Source organism: Leptodactylus fuscus, chromosome 2 (assembly GCF_031893055.1).
Source record: "Leptodactylus fuscus isolate aLepFus1 chromosome 2, aLepFus1.hap2, whole genome shotgun sequence".
Taxonomy (NCBI): Eukaryota; Metazoa; Chordata; class Amphibia; order Anura; family Leptodactylidae; genus Leptodactylus; species Leptodactylus fuscus.
Window position 1 is genome coordinate 73,011,864 of NC_134266.1, and position 23,410 is coordinate 73,035,273.

The following is a 23,410-nucleotide window of genomic DNA, read 5'->3' on the forward strand; positions in this document are numbered from 1 at the left end:
CAGGCACAGTAGTAGCCCTGGCTTGGAATAAACGAATTGAAATCAGACAATAGCACAATATGGATATAAATTACAATGTAATGTAAGGGTATGCACAAAATTATGAAGAATATTACCATTGTCAGCTGGTATGGGGAGCTACGTAACAACACATTTTAAGATTCCGTTATGAAGCACCTGTACTGCACAAACAGCCGCCAAACACATTGGGAATTTTTGAAATGTGTACATGTGAGACTAAACCCTAAGACAACTACAAGAAAAGTGCCTTATACTTCACCAGAGGTACACCATATGGGCAAATTGAAGACGTTAAGTGGCATTTGTTATAAACTTTTACTACACATGGAAACATTTAGGGTCCATTCACACGGAGTAACGTGCCGCGTGACCTGCACGTATATGGCGTGTGAGATTTTGAGCGCCGTAAAAGCTCCCATTGATTTCAATGGGAGCCTGCATCGTATACACCACGTTATTTAGTAGCGTATACGATCCAGGCGCCCATTGAAATCAATGGGAGCTTTTACGCGTTATTTAGCGGTGTATACGATTCAGGCTCCCATTGAAATCAATGGGAGCTTTTACAGCGCTCAAAATCTCACACGCTGTATACGTGCCAGGTCACGCGGCACGTAACTCCGTGTGAATGGACCCTAAGAGTGAAAAAAGACCTTATCTAGCTCAGTGTATCCATACAGGCAACTGTCCCAAAACTAGAACGGTCTGATCTATAGGCTGAACGTCTTCTTACACTTATATAATAAGACAATCGGCTGTATAAGCAAGTGGCGGGCATTTTGGCTTATGGGAGAACACAGGTCTTAAAAGTGAATTAATACTATGTATTGCAAAGTTGTTTCATTCATTATACCATACAAGGAAACTGCTCCGTACAAACTCTTAGTGGTCTTTTCACACCCTAGTTTTGGGTTTTGAAATCTGGGAGAAAACTGCAGGTCTTAAGAGTGTTATTATAACAACGCTGAATGAGTGACTTCCTATTATCTTAAGAGAAGAGAATGTGGATGAGGAATTCCAGCCATACAGGTTACCTTTGCTCAGGTCTGTAACCCGTTGGACACGGATAAGAATAGTCATTTTGATCTACAGCAAAGCTGATCTAATGGAATAAGGGTATGAAATACCGTTCTAAGGAAGATGGAGAATAAACAGACTATAGAACATATCTTTTTATAATGGATAAATTGGATTAGATATTCAGAGAGGGAACCTGTTAGGTCATTTTTCATCCCCCCAACCAGCACCTAACCTATTGCATTCATTTTACCCTTTACAATTATGCTCCTTAGTGAATTTTCTGATCATAAAGCTTATAAAGTTATAAGCTTTTATAAATCAGTTCTAAGAATGCAAATCTATCTGAACTAGTCACATTGGACAGACACTTCAGCTTGCTGAAATCCTGCGCAGGAGCAGTTATGGCTGTCTCTGCCAAAAATTATCTCAAAATTTAGGTTTTCTGATCAGAAAGTTGACTGACAGGTTTGCTGTCAAAAAATGAAATGCTGGTGCTGGTTTGGGGAAGAAAAGTGACCCAATGGGTTCCCTTATCAGTCATCAGTATTGTAGGATCACCTTTGTGAACAGCGCTAGGTAGGTGTCTTGGAAAGCCATTATAACAGGCTTATGTGGATGATTGTACTAAGAGGAGTACCTCAAAAGAAAGGGTTTAACCTGTCATGCTTTGGTCTCAAAAATGCCCAGGAGGTGATCCCTAACATTAACCTGTTCCACAACCCATTCTCCATGTTCTGAAGGACCTACTAAGAGAGTGGGGGGAATGACTGTGGAGCAACCACCACAAAGAGACAAACTTTTTAGGCACTTGTGAGAGCAGTGAGCAGCAGATTAAAAAAACAAAATAAGAAAACCAAAAAACACTATCTTTCAAAGTAATGCTAGTATTACGACTACCCACATAAGCATGTCCAAACCGCTCTTCAGGACTCTTACCTAGCCCTGTTAGCATCTGCGGACACATAGCCTTTGTTATAATTCCAATAAATCCATAAATGTGCAAATATTCCAAAAAGCAAAGGTGCTTAATCTGTAAAAAGCAAAAAGCAGCGAGGACAAAGCATAATGCAGTTAAAAGGAAAACAAGGGAATACCTACTTTCGGCAGCTAGAAGTCCTATTGGGGCAGCATTAAGGCAGACAAAAGTGTAGAGATTTTTAGAAACGGCAAGTTAGTTGCAAGCGTAAGCTAAGCAAGCTACAGTAAGTACACAAACACTAAACAGTAGAACTAGCATACATATATATAACTTGCGTAAAAGACAATAAAAAATAGGAGAATGATTCTTACAACACTTGAAAGCAGTTGAGGCAGAAGTAACGCTATAAATCACTTCTCAGGCGCAGACTGATAGCTTAAGAGGATAATATAATTTCTTCTCATGACTCATTGAATGCCAACACATACTCTGCGTTAACACAATAAATGTACTGCGGCATAAAAGACTTACCAGACTGGAAAATTCCTAGGAAAATATTACTGCATGTGTGTAACAAAATAATAAGACTAATCGTGCTTCTGTCAAACCATAGACACCATTCTGAAATTAACCAAAGGTGAGTAGACTTAGTCTGAACTTATACCACTTATGACTACCATCATTTTGACCAAACCATTAACAATGTATTTCTGATGAGAAACTATATTAAGACAACTTTCTAAATCGGAGGAGAGATTAATGAGAATCCTACCTTCCAAATCAGGTTTCAGCCCCTACTATAGCTTATTACCAATCATATCAACTGCATCAAGAGATTAACACTCGTACATAGACCCCAAATACAATGCCCACTGCATTCTATACATAGAGGGGTCAATTACATGTTCCTCTAAGCAGGTACAGAGGGTACTGGCTCTAGCTACCCATGTGATGTTGTGTAAAGGCATCAGAGCACAGTAAAATGAAGAGTGGTCGCCAATGATCATTTCCGTCAGTAGTGATGAAGCACTCATTGAGTATCAGCAGGGCCGGGAGAGTGAGCAAAGAGTACCATTATCAGTACTCACGCTCTAAGGACTCCAAATTCTAGGAGCCGTACTGCTTAAGAGCGGACACTACTAGAATTTACACTACCCTCTATAGGCTCCACACTGTGTGGATTTGTTATAGTGGGGAAATCAGAACATGTGGGACCTGGGGACAATGTATTGTGATGTTAAAGAAAGCATTAGGCTATGTGAAGAACCACTAATGGGGCATGTAGGGGAACTCCAAAGTAAATATGCCCTCTCACCAGGAACCCACCTCATGTACTTTGTGAACATAATTATATTATAAGCTAGGCAACTGGTTAATAAATTCAACATACATATAAAACAATCAAACGCATTCTCCATAGCATAAGAAGGGTGCTGGTACATGGTGTTCCCAGCCTTGGCATAGCAAGATTTGGGTCTGGATTCACTGATAAACACGGACTACATCTACTTACAGGCCACACAGTAACACTGTATGGCCAGTAATGGGAAATGGCCTATAATCAGGGTTTCAATAAGGGAATGTTCACATTACCGTTATTACGGTCCATTGAAGTCAACCTTCATAGGATGACTGCAACGGATATGAATGGTAATAGTACACAGATGGAGTCCCTTCCAGTTGTGTTTGTTTTCTGACTATAATGTAAAAAACTGACACTATCTTCTATCATGTACGTTCTATTTTTATACTGGAAGAAAAAGTCCTGCATGTAGGACTTTTTTCCATGAGCCCCTTGAATTTGAAGTGACCATCCCCAAAGCCTCAGCTCTGCATATTTACAATATAATGGACAGAGTCTCAGACATTCCTAAGGGACAGTTCACATGGGGTTTCCGCGTGTGCACATTTAGTCACGGTACAGTGCACGGCATCCCGTCGCGGCTTTCTGCTCCGGATTCGGCCCAAATGAATGGGCCTAGTCTGGAGGGAGGTGTCGTGAGGCGGACGCCGCAGCTAAATCAGCTACGGAATCCGCCTGAAGAAAGGGCAGCTCGCTTTTTTTGCGCGAGTGGGAACAAACCGCTAGCGCAAAAAAGAACACTAGCAGTCTACATAGACCTCTATTGTGAGGGGGTGGATTTTGAGGTGGGTTCGGCGTCAAAACCCGACCCCTCTTGCCCCGTGTGAACGAGCCCTTAGTTAGATCATTACTTATAAGAACTTTATAACCTGTTTTCTATTAAAAGGAGGTTTGATAGAAAAATTAAGTATATTACAAAAATGTTCTCTACACCCACTCTGACACAATAGCAGAGAAAAAGGTCTCCCTAAGTTACACTTTACTAGTTATGAAAAATAAACAGGATTCCCTTTGGATTTTCACTTATATACACAAGCACTGTGATACATAAAAAGAAGTAGTCCCAATAGAAGAAGTAGATTCGGTAATTGTTATATATGTATTGCCTTGAAGATTCAGAAAAAAACCGGATTTTTTTCTTTATCACACTAGGCTATTTTTATCTAGGCTCTAAAGAAAATGTGAGATTACAGATGTATTAATTTGGTAGCAATGAGTTATTCAAGGTGGTTTTATCACACCTTCATGAATACGCTGCAGAAAGACCAGGTAGCATCAATTCACTGCTGAAACCACGCTCGAGCTTTGGTGGATAAGGACGAAGCTTGTGAACCAGTATTACATTTCTCCAAAACCTTTCTGAACGAGATTCCCATCATCTATCACATTATCCAAGTATTGATTCTCAACTCAAAAGCATCAGATTCACTTACACTGTTCTCACTGTCCATAATTCATGTAACTTTAGGGACCGTCCATATCAAACAAATCAGAGGAAAGACTATCAATGTACAAACCTCCTGATATTGACAGATAACAGACTGTTTGAAACTACTTGACAACCTATGTACCCATTTCACATCAACTGACTCACTTCTGGTCACGGTTTTGCTCCTAGAACAATAATGCAATATTGATTTTCCTTTAATTCAGACTGATCTGTTTGCCCGGGTTTCTGTTATTATCCATTTTGATTAAAAACATAAATAAATTGAGTGGTAAACAAAAATATTATATGGCTGGTCAGAGTCCCTCAATTGCTGACCAATCCTTAGGCATGGGTGGTGGACCCCCACCCCAACCGTTTTTAAACACAGTGTATGGAGCCAGACTGCTCTGTACACTATGCAGTGGATAAATGCTATTACAGCTCAACTCTCATTCATTTGACATGACAGCCCATTCACACGTGACTGCTGAGGCCAATCTGCGTCAGGGCAGAGATCACACTCTTCTGTGAGTGTAAACTGTGGTCTCACGAACCCCTGGTCAACACTGACAGTTTTCAGCTTTATTCTGCAAAGAAGCGCTTGCTCACTAACAGGGAATCCTTGTTAGTGAGCGATCAGGGAGGCTGGATGGGGCGACGGCGCCACACGTGCCATAGGTTTGCCAACACGGGCTTAAATACTTTCAGAAATCAAACAGTTAGATTTGAATAACAGTTTTCATGAAAAATACTCTTACTTCATAGCAACCATATTGCAAGATTTCTCAAGCTGAACTATTAAAGAGAACACCAGTATTATCAGGAAGATCGGAAAAGCTGTGTGGTTTCTTTATCTTTCTGACATCAGGAAACCGTAATTTCACAGATAAACTGCAGTAGAGAATATTTTAACTCCTCAAACACCCACAAAAAAAACAAAAAAACTGTACTACATATAATTTTACTATTAAGGCATTAAAGAGGACCTTTCACGTCCTCGGGCACATGCGGTGTAATATACGGCTAAAAAGCAGACAGTGCATCGAATTCAGCGCAGTATAGGCTTTCCCGTTTTGTGCCCCCATTAAAGAGCCATCAGTGCCGTTACCATAGCTGTTCAGTGTCAGAAGGGAGTTTCAGACAGTCTGATAGGAACGCCCCCTCCTCACAGTAGCGTCTATTGCACTGTACTGTCAGAGGGGGCGTTCCTTACTGCTCAGGGGTGACTCTGAGTACTCGTCTATGTCTATGAATACTATCAGGAGTAGGGGAGGCGTTCCTCACCGCTCAACGTCATTGCTGGGCGGTAAGGAACGCCCCCTCTGACAGTACAGCGCAACAGACACTACTGTGAGGAGGGGCATTCCTGTCAGAAACGCCCTTTTGACACTGAAGAGCTACGGTAATGGCACAGACAGCTCTTCAACAGGGGCACAGAGAGGGAAAGGCGATAGTGCGCTGAATTAAGTCTGTATTACACCGCATGTGACCGAGGACGTGAAAGGTCCTTTTTAACACCTAAAACCAAGCACACACAATATTTATAAATTCTAAAACCTGGGGCATTGTAAGCTACAAGTCTACCAACCCTTAGGCTGGGTTCATACAACCGCAGAACTCCATTATGAAGGTGTCCGTTTAAAAAAAAACAAAAAAACAAAACAAAACTGAACCATTTAATGGATCAATTAAAAAAAAACGGACACACTAGTATCATTAGTGTGTCTTTTTTTATACTGTCCTTTTATTTATTTATTTTTTTGGTTTGGTTTGCTTTCTGAGCATGCACAGAAAAAACGGACACAAAATAACGGACAGCAACTGATGGCTATCAGTTACTGTCCATTGCCCATAGACCTCAGTGTTAAAAAAAAAAAAAAAAAATAATGGAAACTTGCCGTTCATTTATTGTAACAGACACAAAAGTCCTGCATGTAGGATTGTTTGTCCGCTGGAAAAAAAAAAAAACGGACTTCTGACGGATTGTGTGTAAACGGACACACTATAAAATCTCAATAACATGAATGGAAAAGTCAACAGATTTCTGAGGGTTCAGCTAGTGTCTGTTGCTAAAATCTTGTAACGGATAACAGGTACGCACACTGCTGACGGTCACCAACGGTAGTGTGAACGTTCCCTTCAGACATTCTGTCTGACACAGGGAAGAAGTCCTTCAGGAGGTTGTTCAGAACTACAACATTGATTGCTGTGGCCCTTTCACAGCTTGTTAAGCCCAGCGTCGTTCATTGTATAGTGGCTGTGCTTGGTAGTGCAGCTAAGCCCCATACACATGAATAGGACTGGTAGTATAGCTAAGAGACCAATTGGCGTAATGTCACTGGCCTGATAAGACAAAGTGGAGCTCCACATTACAGTTTCGGACAACCCCTTTTACAGCTCTGGATGATCACTGAACACCGACTCCACTTTAGTTCCTCAATGAGGGATCTAAATCTACAAAACATTCCCTAAAACCTAAATAACATAACATCTGGAGGGAGGTACTTTAGAAAGAGTTTGACTGTAAAAAGATATGGGCTGGAAATAAGATCATGGGGGAAATAACTATACCTGATGAAGTTGGGTCTTCAGAAAAGTCTGGTAACTCCTCAGGAGGATCCCCATAAAATGAGTTGAATTTGTGGCTAGAGACAGCAGCTAAAACTGCTCCCTGTGGTACAAAAACATGTCATACATCAGGTCAATGTAAACCAATTAATATACAAAGAAGTGGTTCATTTAGTACATGTAGATCTGTTACACACATTGCTATAAGCAAGACAATTTCCATTTATATTTCATATGGTGTACATGTATATGTTTTAATTGATGAGTAGATATGAGCGAGTATATTCGATGGAATACCTCCGCCGCATAGCTCCCGGCGCCAGGGAAGGTGGGAGGGGCAGTAAAAATTTGATGCCCCGGAAGTGTTTTTGCACTGGGAGCTATGCGGCGGAGGTATTCAATCGAATATATTGGCTCATCTCTATTGATGAGATATTATACTCTTAATAATTGTTGGCTGAATTAGAATTAGGTCTGCCCAACTCTTCCATACACATGCATGCTCAGCTAAGCCTAAACCTCTAGCAGCCCCCTAGATAAAAGCTTGTGTAAATTTCAACACACTCGACTCTTTCCTCTCAACACCATCTTTTGGGGGAAAGCAGGTATATCTTCATACACATCAGATAATATTTGGCTGTCCGGATCAGCCAACAACAATCTAATGCATACAGACTCCTTCAGACAGAATGAATAGGCGTACACATAACTCTGTTCCCATTTCCATTTACTTTTCTGTATAATCATTAGACACTAAGTAATTGTTTGCAAACCATGGGAGGAAATGACTGGTAAAAAATAAGATGGAATGAGAGCATGATAAAACCACTGAACAAAGATCACACAATTCCGCATGTACTGACTATTGTTCTAGATGTAAAGTTACTACCACAGCAAGTCGTGATTTATTGCATAACCAGAAGAGCTGACCACCTCTTCCTTAATTTCTATATAAAACCAATAATGTAGGCTAGATGGCTCAAACTAAAAGGTTTGCCATTTGTCTGTGTGGGGCAGATGTAACTTTGGATGTACCGACAGTAACAATCACATATCTATCTGGAATGTATATTAAATAAAATATAAGATTAAAGGGGCTCTATCAGCAAAATCCTGCAGATAGAGCCCCACATATGCGTGCATAGCCTTTAAAAAGGCTATTCAGGCACTGTAAATGTTAAATTAAACTACCCCCCCGTTTTAAAATAATAACTTAAAAAAGAATGTTCTCTACTTACGGAACGTGCACCCTTGACGGGCATTCAGAGTGCGCCGTCTTCTTCTTCCCCGCCTCTTCTTCCTCTGACGTCTTCGGGTCCCGTCCTCCTCCGGCACTTGCTCGCGGACACTGATAAAAAAAAAATAGCCCGGGTGCATGCGCAGTAGCCGTAGTAGAAGCCGCGTGCTTTTTTTTTTATCAGTGTCCGCGAGCAAGCGCCGGAGGAGGACGGGACCCGAAGACGTCAGAGGAAGAAGAGGCATGGAAGAAGAAGACGGCGCACCCTGAATGCCCGCCCAGCGTGCACGTTCCGTAAGTAGAGAACATTCTTTTTTAAGTTATTATTTTAAAACGGGGGGTAGTTTAATTTAACTTTTACGGTGCCTGAATTGCCTTTTTAAAGGCTATGCACGCATATGTGGGGCTCTATCTGCAGGATTTTGCTGATAGAGCCCCTTTAAAGTTGGTCCACATGCTGGTGACCCTTCTGAAGCAAGGAAAACATTGTCATTACTCCATAGAGCTCATCTGCATATGGACAAAACCAGGGAAATCTCCACAGTGGAAGCACTGATTCACAATGGGGAAACGCCACTTAATTCAGATGACCCCAACCCACCTGTAGGCCTGGATTGATATGGTAGGATCTGGTGAAAGACACCCTTTAACAGATGCATAAATACACATGTTTGTGCATTTAGCCTTAAAGGGGTTCTCCCATCTGAACAAGTTATACCTTATCCATAAGATAGAGGATAGCTTGTAGATTGGTGAGGGGCCTCAGCAGTCAGGGCCCTACCAATCGTGAAAATACAAAACTTCTGTTCCCATTTCTCATCAATGGGGGTCAGAGCGCCACCAATTTCTGCAGCTTATTGCATAGATAAAGGAACAACTGCTCAGATGGAAAAACTTCTTTGAGTGTTAAATCCAGAAAGGTATATCTTTTGTGACTGCTGGAAAAAAAGCTTTCAACTGTAAAGTTTGCTGAGATCTTACCTTTAATTTCCTCCTTGCATTAAATTTTCTTAGTTGTTCTACAGTTTCTGGCAGGTGGATCTTGTATGCATAGCGATCTCTCTCCTATAACAGGAAAGCTGCATTATTCCACAAAGTACATCATCAAAGCAAATGTTATGTAGGCAAGCAAAACACACTGGATGGAATTCACCATTATGGACACAGCACATTTGTAGAGTAAATATCTGCAAATCAGCAATCTGAGACTATTTACCACCACTCACAACTAAAGTAATTGCAAGTGACATTTTTGCTCTGCCATTGCCACTTTTATGAAAATTGGTGTGACCAGGGCAGAGCATGGTGCTGCCGCACTCCTCATTCAGAAATTGGGGTAAACCAAGGCACTTGTGCCTAGGTGTAAGGGTGCACCAAATTAAAAATGGGGCACAGCCTCATAAACTAAACATGCATTCTACTAGCACAGAGGACATTAAGACCGGCATATAATATGCATATAATATTTCAAAGATTGATTTTAATAAATATCAGATGTATATTTTCATATTATATGAGTTATCGTGTGTTTTGATCAAGTAGGCAAAGATGTGAACCAGTTAGCTCCTTACAGGTTCTGCATTACTACCACATCACTAGTAGAAAACGCGAGAGTGCTGACTCAGAGATCTATTCAGTGGAAAGGTCCTTTGGCGATATACACACATACACAATGGACTGGGAATCAGGCACCATTTTTTACCATTCATATAGTCTTCACAAAAACTTTTAAACACGCAATATATAGAAAGTGCACACGAGTGTATTAAAGTTATTTATGCATTTAGTTTTTTGGAAGTTACTCCCAAGGATATATTTCAGCAAACCTTAGGAAGTCATAGCTTTAATTTCATATGCTTATCATTCAGCTTTCTCCTTTTGGCAAGTTATCAAGATATGGATCACATGTCGGCAGTATTTCCAACACTGAACCTAACTTACAAATTAAACATCATGGCAGCATGTGACCTCAGATATGGGAGTGATTTATTACCTGTGATTTCATTGCAGCGGATAGTGGAGAAGGGAGGGGTACACAGAGTGAGAGCAGGGAGAGGAATCATGGGAAATGTAGTTTGTTCACAGCTTCATAAGTAAATTAAAGACGAGAAAAGGGTGCGACAGGGAAATAGTGAGGATTTAGCACTGCTGTGGATGTATTTGCAGATATTTTTTGGAAACTGGATAAACTCTTTAATATAATTTTGGAGAATATGTGAAGTTTAGATCACTTTTTATTAAAAAAAATAAAAATAAATTGTGTGATTCGGGATTCTCGACCCCCCCCACCACCACCACCAGTTTAGTCTCCTTACCTTTAGCCAGGGGTGATTGAGTGCCTCATATACTGTTATTCTTTCTGCAGGGTCCAGCATAAGCATGCGACGTACTAAATCTTTAGCACTTTCAGATATATGGCTCCATTGTCGGGGATTCATCTATTTATTAAAATAAAGTAAATGTTAATTAGTAGCTACCAATGAAAAGTAATAAACATTCACTCTGCAATTATGAAGGTGGGTTTGAGGCTTTTTTTTTTGCGGCAAAAATGCCTGAAAGTGTCTAACTTATCTTGTGGAAGAAAAAAAACGCTACAAAGATTGCTCAAAAAAAAAGAGAGAGTTAAATTAAAAAAATAAAATAAAACAATAATAATAAAATAAAAATATTGAGCTGCTTTTCGAGCATAACAAAAGAATCTATGTGAATCCACTTCACCCTGAGGGTGAATATACATGAGCCTTGTGTTTCCGTCACTTACTGTACGTTGTTAAACCTGTATTGATTGCTTGTTACCTGTTACTGGCCATGCAGTTTTGCAGGTAAATCTCCAGAACTTCAGGAGAACAGGAGAATAAGCAATAATCAATAATGTTTAACAATGTACGTGAAAAGACTATTGATCGGCTCTACTTATATTATAGTTTTGTAGGAACTAAACTACAAGGGCCGATTCTAGTTGGATGGTGTGCTACTAAAATCACAAACCATTTGTGGTAGCAGGACTTTCTTTTCTGAATACATTAGTCATTTTCTATCATAATAATAAATTTTATTTATATAGCGCCAACATATTCCGCAGCGCTGTACAATTTGTAGGGTTCAAATACAGACGGATACATAACAAAGAACGTCATTTCACACAACGGGACTGAGGGCCCTGCTCGCAAGAGCTTACAATCTATGAGGTATACAATTAAGTAGAATTAGGTCTTCCATTATTAATAGCCAGATACTATATTACATGAGAAAATTGTTCATTTTTCCCCTAATCATTTTGGATGAGAACAATGAACTCAGTTTAGGTTAGTAGTAAAATTCACTGTTTATTGCACAAGACCTAAGACTTACATAGGTTTCTCAATTCTAAGCATCTTGCTGAGGTTAACTAAAGGACAGGTCAGAAAAAAAAAAAAAAGAAGCCCACCACATTACCAATGACGTCTGTCCGGTCACAAATGACTAACCAGCTTAAGTCTTTTCCCACAATATTGCACAGACAAGATTTTTTTTCCCCCCAGAAACCATAGCAACAAATTAACTTTGGTATAAAATATTATATATTTGAAACATTATTACTGCTTTGCAAATCCATTAAAAAAAATTTCAAACTAAAAAAGTAAAATTTTATGTAAAAAGAGAACAACAACAAAAAAGTAGTAACTAGCCAATGTTCTGCTCATTTACAGTTTATTGGTCCGACAGGAAATTCAGGAGGTAGATCACTCGTTAAAATAAATGAATATACATGAATATAAAATAATTTTATATCTACAGTTGGAGTTAAGCATAGGAAGATGTGTGTATGAAACACCAATCCGGAATACCGTTTGTCCTATAAACATATCGCAAACATATGACAAAGCGACAGAACATTTTGACCATAACCTGATCTACTTGCATAGACACTTTCACTCCCATTGGAAAAGACAAACTGAAGTAGCGATGTTACTGATGCACCAAGAACTGTTAGTTAATGCCTTGTATGCATTTTCTTTTCACTTGAAGGGGTCATAAATTAATATTAAAAATAAAATATGCACTTTAACTGTTAAATACAAGTGAACATAGGCTGGCAGCTGAGAGAGCATGAGGTTTTAGTCATTTGAAAAGGTTTTGCAGAAATCCATGCACATGCTGCACAAGCAGTTCAGTTTCACTGTATGGAATACTAGCAATACCCGCAATTTCGTCCGCAACCCCCTCCCTCCTTGCGCGACCCACCTGCAGCGTGGCTCTGGCCCCTCCCATATTGCCTTGCCTTTTCAGATACACAATTTTGGTGAATGTCTATTGCTCTGATCCCCTGCAGGGCACAATATGGCTACACGTGGGGACACTTCATAGAAATGCAGAGTTGCTTACCTTGTATTTTCCTTTGATAATGCCCTCGAACAATCTTTCCTTTGTACCATAAAAAGGCAAACAGCCACTTAGCAGGATAAAAAGAATTACACCACATCCCCAGACGTCTACAGGTTTTCCATAAGGCTCTCTTTTCACCACCTCTGGAGCCATAAAGTGCGGTGTTCCTACTCGACCTATTGAAAAAAAGACAGTGAAGTTTGTATTACTTAAGTTACACTATAGCACATGGAATGTAAAAGTTGACAGAAAGCACATTACCAGTCTACAAGTTAGAAAGTCAAGTCAACTTTGTGGATTTTATTCCTCACAATGCAATGTTAATGGAGCATCTCTTAACTTTTGCCATTCCCTGGCTATTCCTTACAAAAAACTGAAGAACAAACTGACAACTACGTTCTGGCTGATTGGAGTTGACAGTGCTGGATTGTGTAGGGACATGCCTCATTGACAAAGGTAGTGGCAACACCCAGAGAAATGACAGGAATGGCAAAGCACAGAATTGGAAGAAAAGGTCCTCTAGAATTGTTATTTTATGGCCAATGCAAGTAAACTAATAAGCAGAAGTAACCCGTGGACAGAAGGGTTAGACCTCAGACTACCTCCAACCTAAGAAGAAAAAATCACCGCACAACTCAGTAACCTCTTGACATTTTTAGGACAGGCAAACCACTTATTAGGACAGGAACTATTCATGTCTATTCATCATTTATTGAGAAATATTTGCAGACGGAATAGTTAACTTATAAACACAAAAGAAAGATGGCTAAAAATAGGAGCAAATCAATTTCTGTAGCTAAAGGAATTACACGGACCACGGGGTCCACATTACACTCAGTTCAGCTAACACAAAAAAACATGTACAGCAGCACAGGAAACTGCTCCCTGTCAGAAAACAACTTACAGGGGCACCAAACCCCCAAAATGGTGGAAGACAGCAGGAAATCTAGTTGTTCTCACTGTTATCTGCATAACTGTCAGATTCATGCAGAGAATTGTGCAGTCTGTCACAAAGGTTCCAATCTGCTAAAGCCTCGTTCATATCTGCATTGGTATTCTGTTTGGGGGATTCCACATGGGAACCCCCCCGAACAGACTACCAAATGCACTGGCAAGCCGTGTGCAATGAAAGCACACAGACCCCATAGACTATAATGGGGTTTGTATGCTTGCCACAATATCTACACAGGGAACATGCAGACAGGAAAGTACTTCACAATCTACTTTCCTGTCTACATGTTCTGTGCAGAGATCTCATGGCAAAAACACGGACCCCATTATAGTCTATGGGTTCAGTGTGCTTTGACTGCACACCGCTTGCAAATGCGTTTGGTAGTCTGTTTGGGGGTGTCTGCAATGTCTACCAATGCAGATGTGAACCAAGGGTAAGGCTATGTTCAGATCTGCAACAGGTGTCCATACGAAGCAGATCAGTCAGAACTCATTAGGTAAAAAATGAAAAAGTTATATATATATATATATATATATATATATATATATATATATATATATATATATACACACATACTGTATATTGTATGTTATTTTATTTTTTTTTTTTTACTGGAATCATCAGACAACCCCCATTCTAGGTAAAAGGGACCTTTGATGTCCACTGTCAGTAGTTATAATAAAATCACAGATGTGAACCAAGTGTGATGTGCTAGATACTGAAAGGGCAAAACTAAGCCATAAGAAAAAAAAAACCAAGACATAAAAATGGGTTGTCCAGAAATCTCAGAAGTCAGAGACAGGTGAATTTTTTTTCACCTTCCCTTCCTGGCCTCTTCCCTGACTTCTGAAATCCCTGGACAACTGCTTTAATCTGTTTCTCAACTGCTGACACGGCACAGTACAGACAGTGAGGGAGCGGCATGGCTGAGCTGCTGACACACACTACATGTTACTTCTCAGTTTTAATTATGAAACATAATACGGCCTAAGGAAAAGCGACAAAGGGAGGAAGTAGCAGGATTTGTTTTGTCATTACGTCCCTTTATTATCTCAGGTTTCACATTTACTTTTGAGGCAAATATTACAGATGGATAGAGGACAACAAATACGTAGAAACCACTGTAAAAAAAAAACTGGTTACAGGATTTGCTGCTCTCGATGATGTGAAACCGTTCAGAAAATATAAGCCTGAAATAAGACATAACCCACAAAGTGAAGGAAAGAAAGAGAAGATGCCTGCTTAATACAATACTACCCTGGAAACAACATCTACCAGAATGCAATAAAGAATTTCTACACAGGAGCAGCCACGGAAAGCAAATCTATCCAAAGTATGGTCATTAGATGGAACGTTTCAGATTTTAGATTATCTTTGGAAATTCGGAACCACATGCTAGTACAGTGGAGTTTTGGCATACATCACTATTTTTCTACACTAACTTTCACTCCATTTTTAGTCTACAACTAAGACCACAGTCATCCAAGCCTCAGTACAAGTGATAGATTTAAAGGGGTGTTCCGGTAGCTTTCCATAAAGGGGCGTTAGTATTAGTCAGACATTAGTCATAGACAAGAAAATAACGGCCGCTTACTGTCTGTCATAAGTCTGTTATTTTGAGTGGACACAAAAGTCCTGTACCCTGTGTTATTGTGTCCGCTAAGATTACGGATATGTAACGGACACTAACAGACAACAGATCAAATCCCACGGGATTTTTAATAGATTTATGACAGATCTGTTAGTGTCCTTTGGTAATATTTTGTAACTAATGCTAGCAATGGACACTACTACCAGTAGTGTGAATGCACCCTAAGTGTTATAGGAAACCTGTCAGATGGGTTTTCCACCATAAACTGGACCCATTGGGTGTCCTTTCCTATGGTATACAGCAAGGTGAAGGTACCTGAAAATGACTTAATTTGGCATCCATTTATAGCCTGGGGCCAGTTTATTTGAAAGGGAAAAAACACCTGACAAGTTTCCTTTCAAAGGACATAGTTCTTTAGGATCAATAACTGTCCTGCTGGGTTTCAGCTTGACTAGAATTGGTACATAGCCGTCATCCTCGCTCCTCTCCATAGATCAGCTTCCTAACTCATGGTTGCTGTGAATGCCTATGTACCCTCCATCTATATACAGATGAAATATACACTCACACTCCCAAGTGGCTAGCAAACCTAGCTTCAGACCAATGTTTTAAAAAACAAAAGAAACTTACCTCCAGCTACTAAGCCAGACTCCCCCAATTGTATTGCAACTCCAAAACCTCCAAGCTTGACAGGAGCAGAATTTTCCTTCGAAGCAAGTAGTACACAGTGTGGCTAAAAAACAAAAATATGAAATCCTGTTAGCATGTTTGAGCTCATGGCTGTATATATGTATATATGGCTTTGCATGTTACTTGAACACATGCAGACCCTTTACAAGAATAAAGCATAGAGCAAGGACAGAGGAACCCAACACATCTGCTGCTGCCTTAAAAGGCTTGTCCAGGTTTACTCTCTGAACCCGTCAGCCATTGGAAATTAAAAAAAAAAACAACAGCAGCAGGCTGGGAGTTGGATTGCCAAGGCACAGGCCTAAATTTGAGTAGTTCCCGGCATTGGTTTAGGAATGGCCACCTTGACCATGCAGCTGTGTCTCTTCACACTCCACGCCAAATCCGACAGAACAACATGACGGCACAAATCCTGTACCACGCAATTCCACAATTGCACCCAGTCTTTTGACGCAAATTAATAAAAAAATTAATAAATAAAAATTAATACCGATCTTATACTGCCTGATAGGGATCAGGCGACGTCACAGAAATGCTCAGGGCTTACTTTTTAGCTCGTCAGGCACATTTTTGGGTGGAATAGTAGATGCAATTTACAATGCACAGTATAGATATAGAGCTGGATTAGTTTATGTCTGCACAATTAGCTTACTGCACAAATTCACACAAATGAAAATTCTGCAACAAATCTGTCAAGTGTGAATATTCCCTTAGAGTATAAACTGTAATGTTCTGAGTAGTTTTGAAGTGAGAAGATTTCCCCAAAAAAGGAGAAATATAAAAACTTCTCTTCAGGTAAACATTTTTATTTTTTTTTATTTACATACAAGATATTTTGACTTTACAAGATAAGGATATAGCAGATTTAGGCTAGGACCACTCAGTGACTGTGGCCACGATTCCTTCACTCATGTATGTAAATGGAGTCAGGCCTCGTTCACATCAGCTTTTGTATTTCGTCTGGGGAAAGTCCGCATAAGGACCCCCTCAATGGAATACCGATCAGAACTGCAAGCGGTGTGCAGAGAAAGCACGCAGACCCCATAGACTATAATGGGGTCCGTGTGCTTGCCGCCAGATCTTTGCAGGGATCATGCGGACAGGAAAGTAGTTCACAATCTACTTTCCTGCCCGCATGATTCATGCGGGTAGCGAGCACACGGACCCCATTATAGTCAATGGGGTCCGTTTGCTTTTACTGCACAGCGCTTGCAGTTCCGTTCGTTATTCCGTTCGGGGGGTGCCCATGCAGACTCTATGAACGGAATACTGAATGCAAATGTGAACGAAGGGTAACACTGCGACACCGGGAGGGAATTACAGAGTGACACAACAATCTTTGGTCATGTGACAAAAGCCATGACAAAAATTTGCAGTTCAGCCCTAACCTTAGCACTTTAACCCTTCCCCTTCTTTTTTTTCTTGTTCAAATGACAAAGTTCAAGAGTGCAACTGTACCCTAGATTAGATACGATCTAGTGCCATAGTCTTTGTCTTAGCTCTTGTATGCTTTATACAGACAGACATTCATAAATATGTATACAGAAGTAAAATGTACTACTATAACCTGCAGCTGCTATATTGTGGGAAGGAAATAAACTATACGTCTTATAAAACAAAGACGCTCACACAAAAAAAAAACAAAAAAAACGGAACTTTATTTCACAATCTGTTCAACCACTTCTGCAAACATGTTTCCTACAAAATAGGTGACAGAGCAAATGCACAAGTATTTTCTACAGATGAGCGTACAACTGATTTTACTCATAAAACGTGAAAAATGTGAAATGCATCCATGAATGAAGCCAAATGAAAAACATTGCGTTCAGTTTCTTATAAATCAACATTTTAGAACAGTTTCAATACAGAATAATGCTGCATAACGGATGACAGGAAGGGGAAGCCAGGCACACATGGCCCGACGTGTCTTGTTTGATGCAGAGACTTTTAGAAAGGCATCATCATCGGTTGACTAAAACTGACCAAGACTTGCGTTTTCTGCCAGGGCTGTATAGTCAGTAGGCCAAATTTGCATAAAAAGCGGTTACCTAAAGAAACCCACGGACCCCATAGACAGTGTGATTTCTGCACAAAAAAATGTGGAGAGAAGAGTGCTGCTTGCAGGACTTTTCCCTCTGCATTTTTTCATGCAGAGAGGGGAACAGAATGGCCCGAACGCAGTTGTGAATCGGGCCTTACCTCTCGTTCACATCCATGTTAGTATTCCGCCCGGGGAAGTCCGCATGGGGACCCCCCGCACGAAATACTAAACGCAATTGCAAGCGCTGTACAGTAAAAACACATGGACCCCATAGACTATAATGGGGTCCATGTGCTGGCCACATGCTGCCCGCACGAATCATGTGGGCAGGAAAGTAGAGTACTTTTCTGTCCGCATGATCCCTGCAGAGATCTGACAGCAAGCACATGAACCCAATTATAGTCTATGAAGTTTGTGTGCTTTCCCTGCACAGCGCTTACAGTTGCGTTTGGTTATCCGTTTGAAAGGAAGGGGAGGGGGGGGGGGGGGGGAAGGTCCTCATGCGGATTCCCCCGGACGGAATACCAATGCAGATGTGAACGAGGCCTTAGGCAGTCAGTGCACTGTGGGCACCGCTCTTACAAATCTGATCCCTACCATCTCCTGCCTGTGCAGAGTTGGTCCTCCCACTGCTGTAACATCACGTCCTACTTGAACAGCAGTAGCAGTGCTCCTACAGCTTAAGACCCACCCCCAGTGCACAAACTGCTTCATTTGCGTAACCATTCAACATTTTTCTCCAAAACTAAAACAATGACTTACATAACAGAGTAATTATAATTGTGATTCCCACTGAAATGGCAACAATTTAAAACTAATCATTTATTGATATACGTTAAAATGAAAAACCCAGGGTATAAATACGTATAATGAAATAAAAAATATACCTCCCAATGTGTTAATTGTGATTCATTATAGGCCTATCCTAAATGCAGGGATATGTCTAAACCATGACTGCAACACTAGGAACCCTGAATAAAACTAATCCATAGGATATCAGAGAGACTATATCAATGATCCTGGGTTTGAAGCTACATTGGAGTTTTCATGCTTTCCTTATATGTGTGGCCAAAGTTACATATCTAGATTTACAATTTTGGTTACTGACCATAGCCTACTTGTGAATGTGCCTGTCTTATTTAATACAATTAAAAGCCTTAATCAAAATACAAAATTTATTTATTTCTTTTTTAGGCACTTGAGGCAACTTGAGGCAAGGGCCTCTAATATAGAAGTCATTCTAATGTAAAGGAAGCTGTATACATTATTAGTAATCCTCCTTTTACCATTATATAACAGTACACACATTTCATCATTACTCAGAGATTTCTACTTGCACAGCATTTTAGAAAAGACAAGAAACAAGGAAGCAATCGTCACAATGTGATCCTACAAGGCACTAGATGATCTGGAGAAGACATTGCTAAGTCTCACTCTTCAAGGACAATAAAAGGTAAGCAATATAAAATTATTTGTCTACAAAATTCTAGGGAATAAATCCATCACTATGCAAGCCTAGACCATCCATACCACAAAGGATTAGGAACTATATTATAGGTGCTACATTACACAGCTACTCAGGTATAACGCTCAGCATCTGGAAACTGATCCTTTAATACGTCGGTTATAAGAGGTTGTTCCAAATATATAAGTACATAGGCATGAATAAATGCACACAACTATAATAGGTGATAGCTAAATCTACATTAAATCATAGATATTTTGTGGAACTGTTGAAGTTTTTGTGCATAGACAGTGCTATAAAGGAAAATACTGAAGTCTGCATTCATGAAACTACTTGGATCTCATTTTTAATATACTTTACTTTCAAGCCAACAAGGTGCACTTATTAAGCAAAATATGAGAAAATCATGCAGTCTAATCCAGATAAGCAACGGGGCGGGGGAGAGGGGTTCTTGTGGTCTCTTAGGGATTTTACAGGGTGCAAGCACCACAGTTCACAGTAAACAGGACTCAAATATGCATTTCAGTTTTGGTATGTAATCTATATATTAAGTTTTAAATATATATTTTTTTTTTTTATAATATAACAACGAGTAACACTGACAGACCAAAAATGTTATCTTGCAATATGTGGAAAGTTAAGAATTTCAAAACCTTTTTTCTGCTTTATGCTGAAATATGCCTAGTGTGCCCCCTTGAGTTTTAAAGTGGTAGTGCATATAACAAAATTACAGCAATCCATCAGTTTTGGGCATTATGTACACTTTTATATTTAGACAAAGCAGAATATCATATACACATTTTCAAGCGTTTAGTGCATAAACTAGTATTATATGCTGTAGATTGTGCGAAAAACCACCATGTAACACGTCGCTTCTTAAATTTGTATAGAAGCCAATTTGCAAAAAAATGTATACATACATACATATATATATTTACTATAGAGAATGAGATTATATATATATATATATATATATATATATATATATATATATATATAGCTATACGCTACACATACCATTGTGTGTGCAACCTACACAACTACAATAAGCGCCAAGAAAAAAAAAATGCACCAGAAGATACTCATGAAATCAGCTCTGCGTTCTCCAGCAAGAAAAAACGTGTATCAAGATATGATCACATGACGATTACAGGTAGTCTTCATGAAGATGGCTTGTATCTCGACAACTATAGGATGCCAATAGTACAAGGTTAGATGTCCCACCTTGTGAGGCAGTTCCTGCATGACCATATACTTCTAGCTACAGCCAGGCAGTATTAACAGCTTAGGTCTGTGCAAGAGCTTTGCTATCACAGTCTCTCCTTGTATGTGATGGACACAGGTACAGTAGAGACAGTGCTCTGATAACTGAACTACACCCACTCAAAATGGGTGTGTGCCTATGTAGTCTGAACAAGGCAGGACAGGACAGAATGAGGGTTTGCAAATCCACCCCTCCACCCTCCCCAGCAACCAGTGGTCAATTTACTCAATCTTGTGATGGTACCAATGGAACAATGCAGTTATAAGAAAAGATAATCCACAATTGTTATGTTATGGAGAATAGAGAAGTGTTTGCTAAAATGCTCTGACCAAAAAAATGTATCTTTTCTTGCCCTTACAGGAACAACCCATGGATACCACTAGAATTCCTTATATCACATGGACGATGCCTTTAACAGATAAAATGGACAATTTTACGTCACATGTTCAAAACTCCACCTCTGAGGACGATTCCCGCACATGTCCAGTGGATGAAGTATCACTTAAATATTTTCTTGCGGTTTGCTATACCGTCATTTTTGTTATTGGGCTGCTGGGCAATGGCTTGGCTCTGTATGTGTTTTTATTTATTCACAATAAGAGAAACTCAGTGCAAGTCTATCTCCTGAATGCTGCCATTGCCGATCTCCTGCTGATTGTTTGCCTTCCTTTTCGGATAATGTATCACCTTTCAGAAGAGTGGAAAATGGGCATTGTTTTCTGCAAGGTTATTGGCAACCTGTTTTACATGAACATGTACATAAGTATTGTACTTTTGGGTCTCATCAGTATTGACCGGTATTATAAAGTAAAAAAATCTCAGCGCCGCCGCAATGTGTCAAAAAGGAGATTTAGCATCCAGATCTGCTGCTGCCTGTGGCTCGCTGTCATTTTGTCCGGGGTAATTCTCATTACTACACAATCAATTGGAGAACAATCTAATTCTAGCCTGTGTTTCCAGTATTCAGACCGGAGAGACAAAATCGGCCAAGCGGCATTTAACTACCTAGTGGTGCTCATCTTCTGGATTGTTTTTGTGTTGATGATATTATCCTATGTAAAAATTGGGAAAAACCTTCAAAGGATCTGCAGGGAGCGGGCCTATTTACCAAATGCTGGAAAGTACAATTCTACCGCGTACAAGTCATTCATTGTCCTCTTCATCTTCACCGTCAGCTTTGTGCCTTATCACACATTCAGGATTGCTTATATCACAACTCAACTGCAAACCCTTGTGTGTTACTGGGTGGATAAAGTTCACAAAATCAATGAGATTACCCTGATGTTGTCTGCCAGTAACAGCTGTCTGGACCCCATCATGTACTTCTATCTGTCTACCAGTGTTCGGAGAACAGTGACTCAACTTCTCTGCAAAGGCAGCAGAGATAGCAGCAGAAGTGAAAGCAACACATCAGACCTTCATCCAGGACATACTCTACCAGAAAGTACCAACCATGCGTACTCCCAGACCCCTACTCCACTAACTATAAGAAGAATTAGAATGACTGTAAGTGACAACTTATAGAATGCATGAGCGAGTTGGACAATGGACAAAGCAAACACTTATTAGTTAAACACACTAAAGTGATCCATATAGAGAGTCTCGCCACCAAAATGGCTTCTAACCCACTTATGTGCAGTTTCAGGACCCAGAGCTTAAAGCATTTTGGCATTTAGGCATAGGCCTTTGAATAATTTGCTATAGACTTTACAGTAGAACTAAATTTCCGGACAACTTTACATTTTCTGTCAGTATTTGTGTCATTAATACATTTTGTAATATACTTGATTAACAAATTTTGGATTCTTTCTGTGAAATCCTGCATTTCTTCACCCTTTCCCTTATTCAGAGAAATTTCTGCCTCTCGCTGAATGTTGCTGTGTACAGGTCTGAGAATAGGGAAGGGTCACTACAAACCGGTATATCTCGGACAATATAAAGCATATAAATTTGTTTTTCGAGTCATATGAAAGAAGAAATTCTCTAAGGTTACAGTGCTATGAAAATGATTCCCAGGTTGAAAATACAGCTGCATATAAATATCCTAATCCTTACTGTGTTTTCAGCCATGTCTTTGGATAGAACCTCCGTATCATATGGATGAATCACTTCTTTCATATGACACCAAAAGCAAGTTTGTCTGTTGTATAATGTCTGAGATAACTGTTTGAAGTGACCCTATCCGAAACCACGGCGGTTTTGGAAATTGTGGCGTGTCCACGCTGCCTTTTTTACCGCAAAGCGTGGATGGGATTCGCAAGAATGCACTTGGCAATTACTGTAAAACGCTGCTATTTTTCCCGTAAGAAAACAAAGAGAAACACCGAGTGGTCCATAGTGTAGTATTGACTTGAACTGTACAGATATATAGATATAAAGGTTCTCACCTGGTTGACTTGTGAATATATAGCACAACACTTTAGAAGGTGTTGGAACCAATTGCTAGAGGGTTCCTCTCTGGCTGGACTTCAGTTGTAAAATCCCT

At 39.9% G+C, this 23,410-nt stretch overlaps 2 protein-coding genes across 12 annotated transcripts in view; one reads left to right on the forward strand and one right to left on the reverse strand.

Moving 5' to 3' along the window:
• Positions 1–23,410, reverse strand: part of CASK (calcium/calmodulin dependent serine protein kinase) — a 211,070-nt gene that overhangs the window by 98,753 nt on the left and 88,907 nt on the right. For 7 of the 11 annotated variants that reach the window (XM_075264013.1, XM_075264012.1, XM_075264007.1 and 4 more), the window contains exons 6-11: positions 16,096–16,198; positions 12,923–13,098; positions 10,873–10,995; positions 9,539–9,622; positions 7,324–7,423; positions 2,140–2,157 (exon numbers count right to left, since the gene is read on the reverse strand). In XM_075264013.1, coding sequence (XP_075120114.1) covers positions 2,140–2,157; positions 7,324–7,423; positions 9,539–9,622; positions 10,873–10,995; positions 12,923–13,098; positions 16,096–16,198 — 604 coding nt within the window. The remainder of the gene's footprint in view (positions 1–2,139; positions 2,158–7,323; positions 7,424–9,538; positions 9,623–10,872; positions 10,996–12,922; positions 13,099–16,095; positions 16,199–23,410) is intronic. The other 4 variants (XM_075264016.1, XM_075264015.1, XM_075264008.1 and 1 more) reach the window with 1 other exon arrangement.
• GPR34 (G protein-coupled receptor 34) lies at positions 19,541–22,567 on the forward strand. The gene is made up of 2 exons (XM_075262663.1): positions 19,541–19,649; positions 21,286–22,567. Exon 2 carries the CDS (start codon positions 21,295–21,297, stop codon positions 22,447–22,449), a length of 1,155 nt encoding a protein of 384 aa, XP_075118764.1. The 5' UTR covers positions 19,541–19,649; positions 21,286–21,294; the 3' UTR covers positions 22,450–22,567.

Bases quoted from the DNA above. Each gene is read 5' to 3' on its own strand.
- GPR34 (XM_075262663.1), top strand. From the start codon at position 21,295: ATGGATACCACTAGAATTCCTTATATCACATGGACGATGCCTTTAACA.